Source organism: Conger conger, chromosome 12, assembly GCF_963514075.1.
Source record: "Conger conger chromosome 12, fConCon1.1, whole genome shotgun sequence".
Taxonomy (NCBI): Eukaryota; Metazoa; Chordata; class Actinopteri; order Anguilliformes; family Congridae; genus Conger; species Conger conger.
The window spans coordinates 20,999,977-21,010,268 of record NC_083771.1 but is presented as its reverse complement, the minus strand read 5'-3'; the positions used below and the strand labels follow the sequence as shown (position 1 = coordinate 21,010,268).

The following is a 10,292-nucleotide window of genomic DNA, read 5'->3' as shown; positions in this document are numbered from 1 at the left end:
CCTGGTTTGTTGGTTCTGGGTGGTTGCTGATTTTACGGTGGAAGCCAGCAGCAGAGCCGTGAGGCTCTCCGAACCTGGCTTGCAAAGCCAGTCGTGTTTGGCTACTGATGATGGCAAGATGCTTTTTCTTTTTTTGTGATCAAATTTTTTATTTTATTTTCTCATTTTTCCTCATTATTTAAATGCTCTGACATTTAAAGTTTTTTGTAAGAAACAGCTGAAATCTGTTATACGATATTATTTGATAATATATCGATATCATGGCCTTGGTCTACATAGCTAATGAGCGAACTGGGCTTGGGTAATTGGTGGAAACAAAAACCTGCATAGGGTACACACCGGTCCTTCGGGAATGGGCTAATCCTGATTTTAGCTCAGAACGGGGAACTGAACAACGCCAGAAGTGACCTCCCTGACTATATCAAGCAAGTAGTAGCCTTTAGGTATCTTCATAAATTATTTTTTAAACAGTGCGATTCTAATTTACTTCTTTAAATCTTGTGATTTACGGGAAATCACGACAAACGATTTACATAGGCTATGTAGTTTATGTGGGCGGGGAAGTTGAAGGAGTGAAATCTTATTCATGTATACTACTGTAGCGCAGCTTGCACTCCGGAGGACGGACGGGTAGGGCGTCATTTTCGCGGATCTGGTCTCAAAAGAGTGATAACTCTCTTTACATGTATTCTACCGCATAAATTGTGACTACAAAGACAAACTACAGAAGGAACACCACCATTACCACTGAATGTCAATCTACCCGCATCTTCAGACATGGAAGCCTTTTCTGACAACTCGTCTGTGACCGATTCCACGTTTGGAAGAAGTGTAAGTATTTAACAGCTGCGCAAAAATGCCACTGTATGACGATTTTATTTCCATTGCCAATTGCAGCAAATAGCCTAATCAACAAAAGTAGCTGATTTGTTGAATTATCTGGTTAGCTAAATATATTTCACGCCAGGAGGTTTTTGTTCTTATAATATTTGTTTTGTTTTCAATATTACGTTAAAAAACTTTTATTTTGTTTATCACGTCATGGTACGGTATAGGTTGTGTGGATCCAGTTGGTCATGGCCGTTATAAGGTAAGGCTAAGATCCAGTATAATAAAATGTATTTGGTATTGTGATTAAAACACCAACATAAAACAGTATTTTATATTTTATGATATATATGATATATATATGATATATATATATATTTTTATTTTTATTTTTTTAATTTTATTATTTATTTATTATTATTCATTATTTTAATTTCCAGCGTTGTGGGATCCGGCTCCATAGTTGTGTTTGCACCTTTCCAGAACCTGCTCGGCAAACGCGAGGTACGTGGGAAGGTGTTTTTTTGTTTGTTGTTTGTTTTTATTCTTTCTCTGCGTTGTGAATAAATAATGTGCTCTGCTAGGACCCCAGTCAGGATCTCAGTTTGACAAGGACAACACTGTAACTGTAAAGCCTCCGCAGTCACTTCTCTGGGGCAATTTGGTCCAGCGTGGAGAGCGCCCCTTACTTACCTCGTCCAGCAGCTTAGTTCATTATAAGCCCAGTATTTCGGCTTGGTGGTATTTTCTCATGATTTAACTTCCTATCCCGCAGGTAAGCGCACTGTTCTTCATGAGCCTGGCAGACTTGCTGGTGAGTTTCACCTGGCTCATCGGACCGGTCCTTTTAACTCAGACCTGCGACAACCGCACCGCCTGCTATAACCTGCATGCGGTTGAACAGGTGAGCCTCTGAAAGTGACTGGCGTTATGAAACCGATATGCTCGCTTCTCTCAGTCGCAATGCCAATCTGAACCGTCGGCCATTTTCCGATGCAGATTGAAGACCTTCTTACACTGCAGCTTGGTCCACCCCGTTCACAACCGCTAACACTCCCACCTTGTTTTGAATGTGACAGATAGCAATGTATGCAACGTAAAAATAAAAAATAAAAATGTAAGCGACACGTCTGGCCAAGCCTTTTGGTTGACGTTGGTTGAGCCGTTGGGCTGTGAATGCAGGTGGCCTGCTTCCTTTCTTTCTTCAGGGATAATGAAACAGACATTTTTACTGGCAGATTGGCCATTTGCCATCTGCTATGAAGTACACTCAGTGAGCATTTATTAGGTATTAATTAGAGTTCTAGTGCTGTAGCCTATCCACTTAGTTATGATGCGTTGTGTGGTCAGAGATGCTCTTCTGCATGCCACTGTTGCAATGTGTGGTTATTTGCATTACTGTCACCTTCCTGTCAGCTTTCACCTGTCTGGCCCTTCTCTTTTGACATCTGTCATTAACAAGACATTTGTGTCTGCAGAGCTGCTGCTCAGTGTTTTTATTTATTTATTTAATTTAATTTAATTTAATACATTTTTTTTTTTTTTTTTTTTTTTACCATTCTTTGCAAACTCTAGATACTAGTGTATCTAGGTAATTTTCTTAATTGATTCTTAATTGACAATGTGTGTTAACATGAAGACAATCACGTGGTTAAAAATAACCTTTTATTTTTATTACTTATTACTATTAGACCACTTTCTGAATTAAGTGCTTACTGGGAGTCTTTCTCTGTCTCACTCCCAGCAGACATTTGACCTTAATGTCTCTGCTTCCCTTGGAAGGGGGTAGCTAGCTAGTCTTACAGCAAGGTCAACAAGGGGTATTCAGAAGACAAAATACTGATAAATGTTAGTGGCCAGCTTCGTCTTTTATGTTTTGGTAAAGCCCCCCCCCCCCCCCCCTCTTACTATGTCTGATTCAAGCCAGTAAGCTTTCTCACTTTCTTTTATTTACGAAAGTTAAACTCAAGTATAGCTATCGTTGTTTTTACTGGGACCTGTTTCATCAGACGATGCTCACCTGTGAAATGTTAAAAAGGGCATTTTTCCCTAACACTAGTGTGCGTGAAAATCCCAGGAGATCAGCAGTTTTTGAGATACTCAAAACACCGTCTGCCACCAACAATCATTCCACGGTCAAAGTCACTGAGATCACATTTTTCCCCATTCTGATGGTTGATGTGAACATTAACTGAAGTGCCTGACCTGTATCTACATCAGAGGTGGGCAATGAGGGCTGCATCTCTTTCTGGTTTTCATGCTAACCGCTGGCCTTAATTACTTAATTGGCTATAACATTTATGCCATCTGACATTTTAGCTACATTTCTTGATGAAGGCTTGAATTCTTGTGTCCCTGCATGATATGGTTTTACTGTGATCTAATCTCAGTGAACTAGTGTTGGTGTATATGGCCAATTAGCTCATTTAGCCAGAGTAATCAGTGGAAACAAAAACCTGCCTACACACCGGCCCCCCAGGACTGGAATTGCCCACCTGTGATCTACATGATTCTATACATTGCACTGCTGCCACACAATTGGCTGATTCGATAATCACATGAATAAATAGGTGTAATAAAGTAAAAATGTTCCTAATAAAGTGCTCGGTCAATGTATGTCCTGTCAGTAAATGTTTTCTTTTCATTATTTAAACCCAGTCAAAACCAGTACTCGCTGGTGGCATTATATGTGAAAGTGAGTGCACATGTTGCCTCCTGGGAAATGCAGTATGAATATAGATAGTGTTTTGTACTGAAGGTTGTTGGAAATACAGTAGATGCCCCTTGTACTTCAATCCATTGGGCTAAAGTCTACAATCTTCCACAAGATGAGCTTTCCACCTCCTTTTCAGCGAGAGCTTGGTTTCTCTCTGCTTACCCGGTTCAGTGTTGGTTGGGCTTTTCTCACTTGAAGCACAGTGCTGCTTGAGATATGACGAGCTTTCACACTGGACCCCAGACTGACCCGTGTGGTACTGGACCTGGGTCGAATACATAATTGCTTTGGATTCAAATACTTTTATATACTTTACTGAGCTTGTCTACTGTAATGGAATCTGTGTTACCCTCAAATCTGTAAACCCTGCCTTCTGGTCCTCTTGGTTGTCTTAATTGCCCCGGGCAAGATCAATTGAGCACAGAAAAGTATTTGAATCCAAAAGAACACAGGAGCACCATATCCTGTATAGGGGACATGTGTCTGGTCTGCAACTGCAACCTTACACTTGTGATAAAAAGATTTTGACAGAATTAGTCAAAACCTTTTCCTGCCGGTTCTCTGGAGGATTCTGAGACAGCCTCCCTGAATATCGACCAGGACAGGTGTGACCGTGTGAGACAGAGGAAACCTGAAAGAAGAAGTGACGTGTGTCTTTTTCATTTTCACTTCTAGATATTTTACATCTCGTCCTTTTTTTATACTCTCAACTACATGTGGGTGCTGTACTTGCGCTTGAAGGAGGACTACTGTAGGAACATGACCAGTCAGCCCAGTCTGGTAAGTTGTGTCATTTTAGCTCAGAGGGACTATTAAGAAAGGTTGAGCTCAAAATCAAACCTGCATTTTTATTGAAAAAAATTAATTAAAATGTCTTAGCATGTTATTTTGTCATTGTTATCTCACAATACAGCAGTACACCTGAAATGACCTGTTCAGTCATGTTGAGACTAATGTTGGGGTGAAGCAAACCATTTGCACTTTGTTGTACGTTGCTCTGGATAAGAGAAGAGTGTCTGCCAAATGCCATTAATGTAATATGGGACTTTAAAGTGCGGAAGATAAATGTCTGAATATGACACTGTCAGTGGATCTATAATCATAGCGTTTTTAATAGCTGTGCTATTAATCCCATTCAATTATTATTTTTTGCCTGCGATGCATTATACCTGTCACTAGAGTGCATGGGACCCAATAATTAATGGGACTCAATGGGTCCAGGAGTCTCAAATCACCATGAAATCAACCTTACTGGTCATTGACCAGTAATTACATTGCCATGAACATGATTCATTGGTTTCTGTACAGTGATCCCATTTCTCTCTGCTTTCCCCTTGTCTGAGGAAAGCTTCAGAATACATTAGCATGGTGAACTGTCTGTTCTGCTTTAAAAAAAGAGAGAAAATATTGGTTACAACCTGGAAAGTGGGCGTGTTTATGGCTCTGAAGTACGCTGATATCACCAGGCATCCAGCAGATGCAGGTGAAGCACACAAAGCTTTGTATTGATTGTCTGATTCAGGCAGCCATTTCCTGTTTTTGCAGCCCCCTGTGAGGACTTGCTCATTGACCAAGGTGGCCCTAGTTTTATCGTGGTAAGAATGAACAGAGCGCGGCGGCCATTTTCTACACAGCTGGAAAACCTGCTCCTCTGTCCCACTGTTACACCCGTTGTGTTTGGCATATGTCTGCAAGGCCCTGCTGTTTCTTTGCATAACTGCAAATTCAGCTCACTAACAGCAAATTGCCCGCCCCTGCATTTTAAACAAGTTCTTGTACTCCCCCCTCCCCACCCTTTCCTCATTTGGACGCCCGGTCATGGGCTGCAATGCTTATCTCCTCCAGGAGCTTAATACAAACACACTAATCAGGGCTTTCACAGGCAGTGTGTAAAGAATGACAGGTAAGCAGGAACGTGATTCTGAGGTTTCACGGTGAACAGAAAATGGCCGGAAAGCAAGTCGGGTTAATTTCTTAGAAAAATTCAGTGACCTATTTTGGAAAGCTCACAGTCCCATCACTCAGATAAGCCTGCATATAGTGACTGGGGGGTACGTGGTGCTTACTTTGTGGAATTCTGTCTATACTGGTGTTTATGGGCACAAAATTCCCTTTGGAGCAATAAAGGTTCAATGTGTCTTTATTAATCCATTAATGCTGTGGAATTCCGTGTCTCCCTCTCCTCCCAGTGTCCTGCCCGTGCTGCTAATGGTTCCGGTTTTCGTTGTAGGGAACAAGTTCAGCTGTTCCAGGAATCTCAGCCAGGCTTACGAGTATGTACAGTCTGCCCAGCACAGCACAAGCCAATCAACATCCCTCCTGCTCTCTGCCTCGTGCCAGTTGACACGCCCACAAATGGCTTGTTTTGGCGACTGCTACTGTATAGGTTCCAAACTGTAAGGTTGAAAAAGTAAAGGGTGGAATGTTATCCAGCAGGTTTTTATAGCAGTCATTTTTTCGCACATCAGTCAATACTGTGTGTGTCGGGGAATACCAGTTTCTTTTCATACAGGTATAAGAAGGTGGTCAAGGAGTCTGAAGTACGCTGATATCAAGGAGTGTTTAATTAACAGTTATGCACTAATGCCTGAATGTTTTGCCATGCAATAACTAGCAACATAGCATATATTTTGCCACTAAACAGTTGAAAGGTCATTTATTTCAAACCTTCCCATTCATAATGATTCATTGCCATTGTTAATAATCAGCTCCTAGACCAGATTAATTCAGTAATGTTGATCAGAACTGTGTCTAACTGACTATTATTCCTGTTTTGAACTGACGGCAGGATTGGTGTCAATTGCATTACAATTCAGCCATCTCGGGAGATTCACTTTGCACATTATAGGCGGCCATGTGACATATTGTAGTGTACCACAGCATGCTTGAAGTATACTGTACTGTATTTTAGAAAACTTCATGTAAATGTTTATTTTGTATTAGACATCAGGCTGAAGAATTCAAGTTGGTCACTTGGGATTTTAAATGATTTATTGATTTGAATTTGACATAATTATCTGAGAATTGACATTTGCTGAGAATAATATGATCCAATGATGGCTGTTCCCTCACTGAATTTGGATTACTGTGCAGGTGTCTCATGATGCACACCTGGGTGCTGAATGGGTCTTCAGATTTTGGGGGAGGCGAATCCTGTGACCGCATCCACACCTACAGCGTCACCATTTTTGTCATCACCTTCTTTGCCAGTTCCATTGGCATTTTGGTGAGATGTTAAACGCAGTCGGGCAGATTTCAACACCCCCGTAGTGTCAGAGAACAGTACTTACTCTCGCAGTGATAGGCCACACCAGGTGGCAGCTTAGACATTGGTCAAGCTCTCAGAGCGGTGTGGCGTGTTTGACGGTCGCCTCCTCTTGCTATGCAACCGCACTTTGTTTCAATCGCCACCTTCACACTAGACCCGTCTCCTTCAGTCAGTCGACGTGATAAATTATTTGTGACAAACCAAAAAGTGGGTGGGTTTTTTTTGCTCTGAACCGCACTGCTTTTGTTAGCCTGCTTTAGGCTATTGTTCTATGTGCGCTGTTTCTGTTCCAGTAGTCACAGACAAGACAACATTCTTTCAGGAATGCCCCTGCGTGTGCATATAACAAAAATTATCATCACTATTATTATTATTTTATTTGGAGAGCGCTTTTCTTAAACGCTGCCCAAATCACCTGATGTGATAAGTGCATTGATAAAGTAAATTAAACTGTATGGTTACATATAACAAAAAAAGTATTTTGGCACATGGTGCAATGCATCCGCCATATTCTGATCCTTCTGACAGGGAAAATATAAATGGGGAGGCTGACTGCTCTCTTTTAAAATGTTTCAAAGGCACTCAGTTATAATAATACTTAATGTATTTGTGTTATAAGTGTTTTGCTCTTTCAATCTCCAGTTCAGTGTGTACTGTTTAATGACCTTGAATTGCATGTGATACTAACCAAAGACAGGGGAGGTACTGTAGTAAAGCTTAACTCCAGTAACGAGGATAGCCTTCATGATAGCCCTATGCAAACAGAAGAAGAGCTCTTATGTTTGATTGACGCCTGCCTCTTCCTCCAGGTGTTGCTGAGGAAGGTGCGCTCCCTGTACGCGCGCTGTGTGGTCTCGGCCCACGGTGCGCTGGACGCCAGGGAGTGGGCCAGCCTGGGAGTGCTTCAGGTGCAGACCACGCTTTACTCAGCCGCCTTCGCGGTCTGCTGGTTCCCAGGTACAGCGCCTGACCGGCCTCTTCTGGGTCATGAGCAGTGCCGTTCACTCACACGCTGAGAGCAGGCCGCAGACCCGAAAAAATAACTCTTAAGTGTATGATACTCTACAAGTATTTTCACCTTCTAGACTTTCTTTCTTTATTTCTATTACTTTTTTGTTCAATAAATACTGATAATGAGGTGAGACAGTTTGACTCATTTCAAGATTTTCCAATGGGGTAAGAAAAGTTTTCAAATAGTAATTCAAAACAAGCTAATATTTCTTACTTGAGGAAAAAAAAAGATTTTAAGTTTCATTACTTGATTAAAACACTTGTTTTACTGACCAAATGTTTGTTTGACCACTTATCACGTTTAGCAGTTTTAAATAAGCAACTCAGTTCTCACCCGAAATACCAGGTTAGTTAACCCTGGAAGCAGGAAGGCTGTAAGGCCAAATGGCCTGCGATTTTGAGTGTGACTCACTCATTGTCTGCACTCTGTCTCCAGCTGTCGTGCTGGCTATCGCGATCCTGTGCACACTACAGGAAACACATTGGCTGTTTTCCATCCTTTACATGCTACAGGTAGGCCTTTCCCTTTCTACCTCACAGCTAGGCATGAATGTGTTACTGTTCCTGTACAGACACAAATATAAAGCACAATATAACATGCATGGGTGAGCAGTTTTGAAACGGGTGTGTGAGTAGTTCCCTTGAAGTGTGTGGGTGAATGTGTGTATGTGTGTGTGTGTGCACGTGTGTGCATTAGTTTTCTTGTGTTATGCCAATTCATGTGAATACATTCTGACATTATGAGGACTTTCTGGATTATGAGGACCAAACCCCTGCGTAGAATCACTCATTCCAAACATGTTCCCAACTTATTTTGCAATGCTTTTATACACCATAAAAACCTATTTCTCTATGTGTGTGCTTGTGTCTGTGCGTCCGTGTGTGTGTCTGTGTGTGTGTATCTGTGCGTCCATGTGTGTCTGCTTTTGCGCCTGCTTGTACGCCTCCCTGCACGTGTGTGTCTCTGTGCATGCGTGCATGTCTTTGTGTGTGTGTGTGTGTGTGTGCGTGTGTCTGTGTGAGTGTGTGTGTGTGTGCGTGCGTGTGTGTGTGTGTGTCTCTGTGTGTGTGCGTGTGTGTGTTTGTCTGTGTGTGTGTGTGTGTGTGTGTGTGTGTGTGTCTGTGTGTGTGTGTGCTGCAGGTGTTCACATCCCCCTCCCAGGGCTCTCTGAACTGCCTCCTGTACGGATGGGTGCGGCATCGCTACCGCTCCCTCAAAGCCCTGGAGCAGCGCGACGCCGCTACCCAGACTCCCCTGCTGCGCGCGCAGAAACAGAGCAGGTCCAGCGAGGCACAGGCTGACTGAGCCGCAGAACGCACATGGGCGGGGAAAGAGCACGGAAGACTCAGACCTCAGGAGGAGCAGGGCTGTGGGCTGAGGTGGCCATTCCAGTGGGAGAACACTAGTCTGAGAGCCAGAGCTCTGATGCGTTAGCCAACCAAATGACTTACTGGTCTGGTAATGTCATTTTTCGCTCTCATTGAAACTGAAAATGGAACTGTTTGCCCAAAAAGAGGTGAAACACAGGGATTTGTTCACAGAAGTTATTTATTTATTGCCCCCCCCCCCCCCCCCCCCATTTCACTGGATACTGCAGACAAGACTGAAAGCACAACGAGGTATGAGGACAAATGAAACCAGTTTCAGTTACAGTGCCAACCCAAGTCAAACTTCAGCACTAGTGTAACCTCTAAGCAGGTTCATATTTCGGTGATTTTCTCAGAACTTCTTGACCTCTTCAGTAGGTAGTAATTTGATATGTATGGTGGAAGCACTGTTTGAACATTTTCATTTCCCAATTTTGACATGATGTAAAACAGCTGACATGGTTGCAGCAAGGTATATTTTGTGGTGTGTGGACGGAGTGGAGAGGCTGCCAGTGAGTATAAACTAAATGGATAGTATTCATTGTATAACATTTTCTCTAGAATTGGAATGTTGCTTTAGTACAAAGTAAAATTCCTGGTAAATGCAGGGACATTTTCATGTTGAACAGATTCATCATATATATTCAAAATGCTCGAGTAATACATTCAATTTAGAATTTGCTTCAAAATATTGAACATCTTTGTTCCAATATGGAACAAAGATGTTGTTGTCAGCTCTAGTCAATAAGAGTGCAATTATATGGGAATCATCTCCGCATCATGGTGGATTACTTGCTGGTATTATATTTTATTTTACAGTGGTGCATGAGTTTCAATGCTGCTTTGCAAAAAAAAAAAAGTGCTTTGATAGTTATTGTAAGCAGTCCCGCTACTTTGGGGTTCTGCTTTGGCATAAACCTGACAACATAGAATTTTCACTTTTTTATTGTGTGCATGTGTGTTTGTGTCCGTGTGTGTCAAGTCGCATGACCACACATTTGTGCATTGGTTCAATTCTAGAATATCGTATACTGTATCTTACTCATTTTGATGATACCCATGTTTTCTTATGTGCATAAAACATATTTAATATCAACGAAA

The 10,292-nt window shown here is 42.0% G+C and overlaps 1 protein-coding gene across 1 annotated transcript; it reads left to right on the top strand.

The window, feature by feature from the left end:
* The first annotated feature begins 435 nt into the window (after positions 1-435).
* LOC133141422 (transmembrane protein 116-like) lies at positions 436-10,292 on the top strand. Its single transcript, XM_061261965.1, has 11 exons — positions 436-831; positions 1,056-1,090; positions 1,269-1,332; positions 1,604-1,732; positions 4,220-4,324; positions 5,090-5,139; positions 5,734-5,817; positions 6,638-6,770; positions 7,622-7,769; positions 8,260-8,336; positions 8,965-10,292. The coding sequence occupies exons 1-11, from the start codon at positions 778-780 to the stop codon at positions 9,127-9,129; spliced, it is 1,044 nt and encodes a 347-aa protein (XP_061117949.1). The 5' UTR covers positions 436-777; the 3' UTR covers positions 9,130-10,292.

Bases quoted from the DNA above. Each gene is read 5' to 3' on its own strand.
- LOC133141422 (XM_061261965.1), top strand. From the start codon at position 778: ATGGAAGCCTTTTCTGACAACTCGTCTGTGACCGATTCCACGTTTGGA. The intron at 832-1,055 runs GTAAGTATTTAA...GGTACGGTATAG, and splicing joins ATTCCACGTTTGGAAGAAGT to GTTGTGTGGATCCAGTTGGT. The intron at 8,337-8,964 runs GTAGGCCTTTCC...TGTGTGCTGCAG, and splicing joins CCATCCTTTACATGCTACAG to GTGTTCACATCCCCCTCCCA.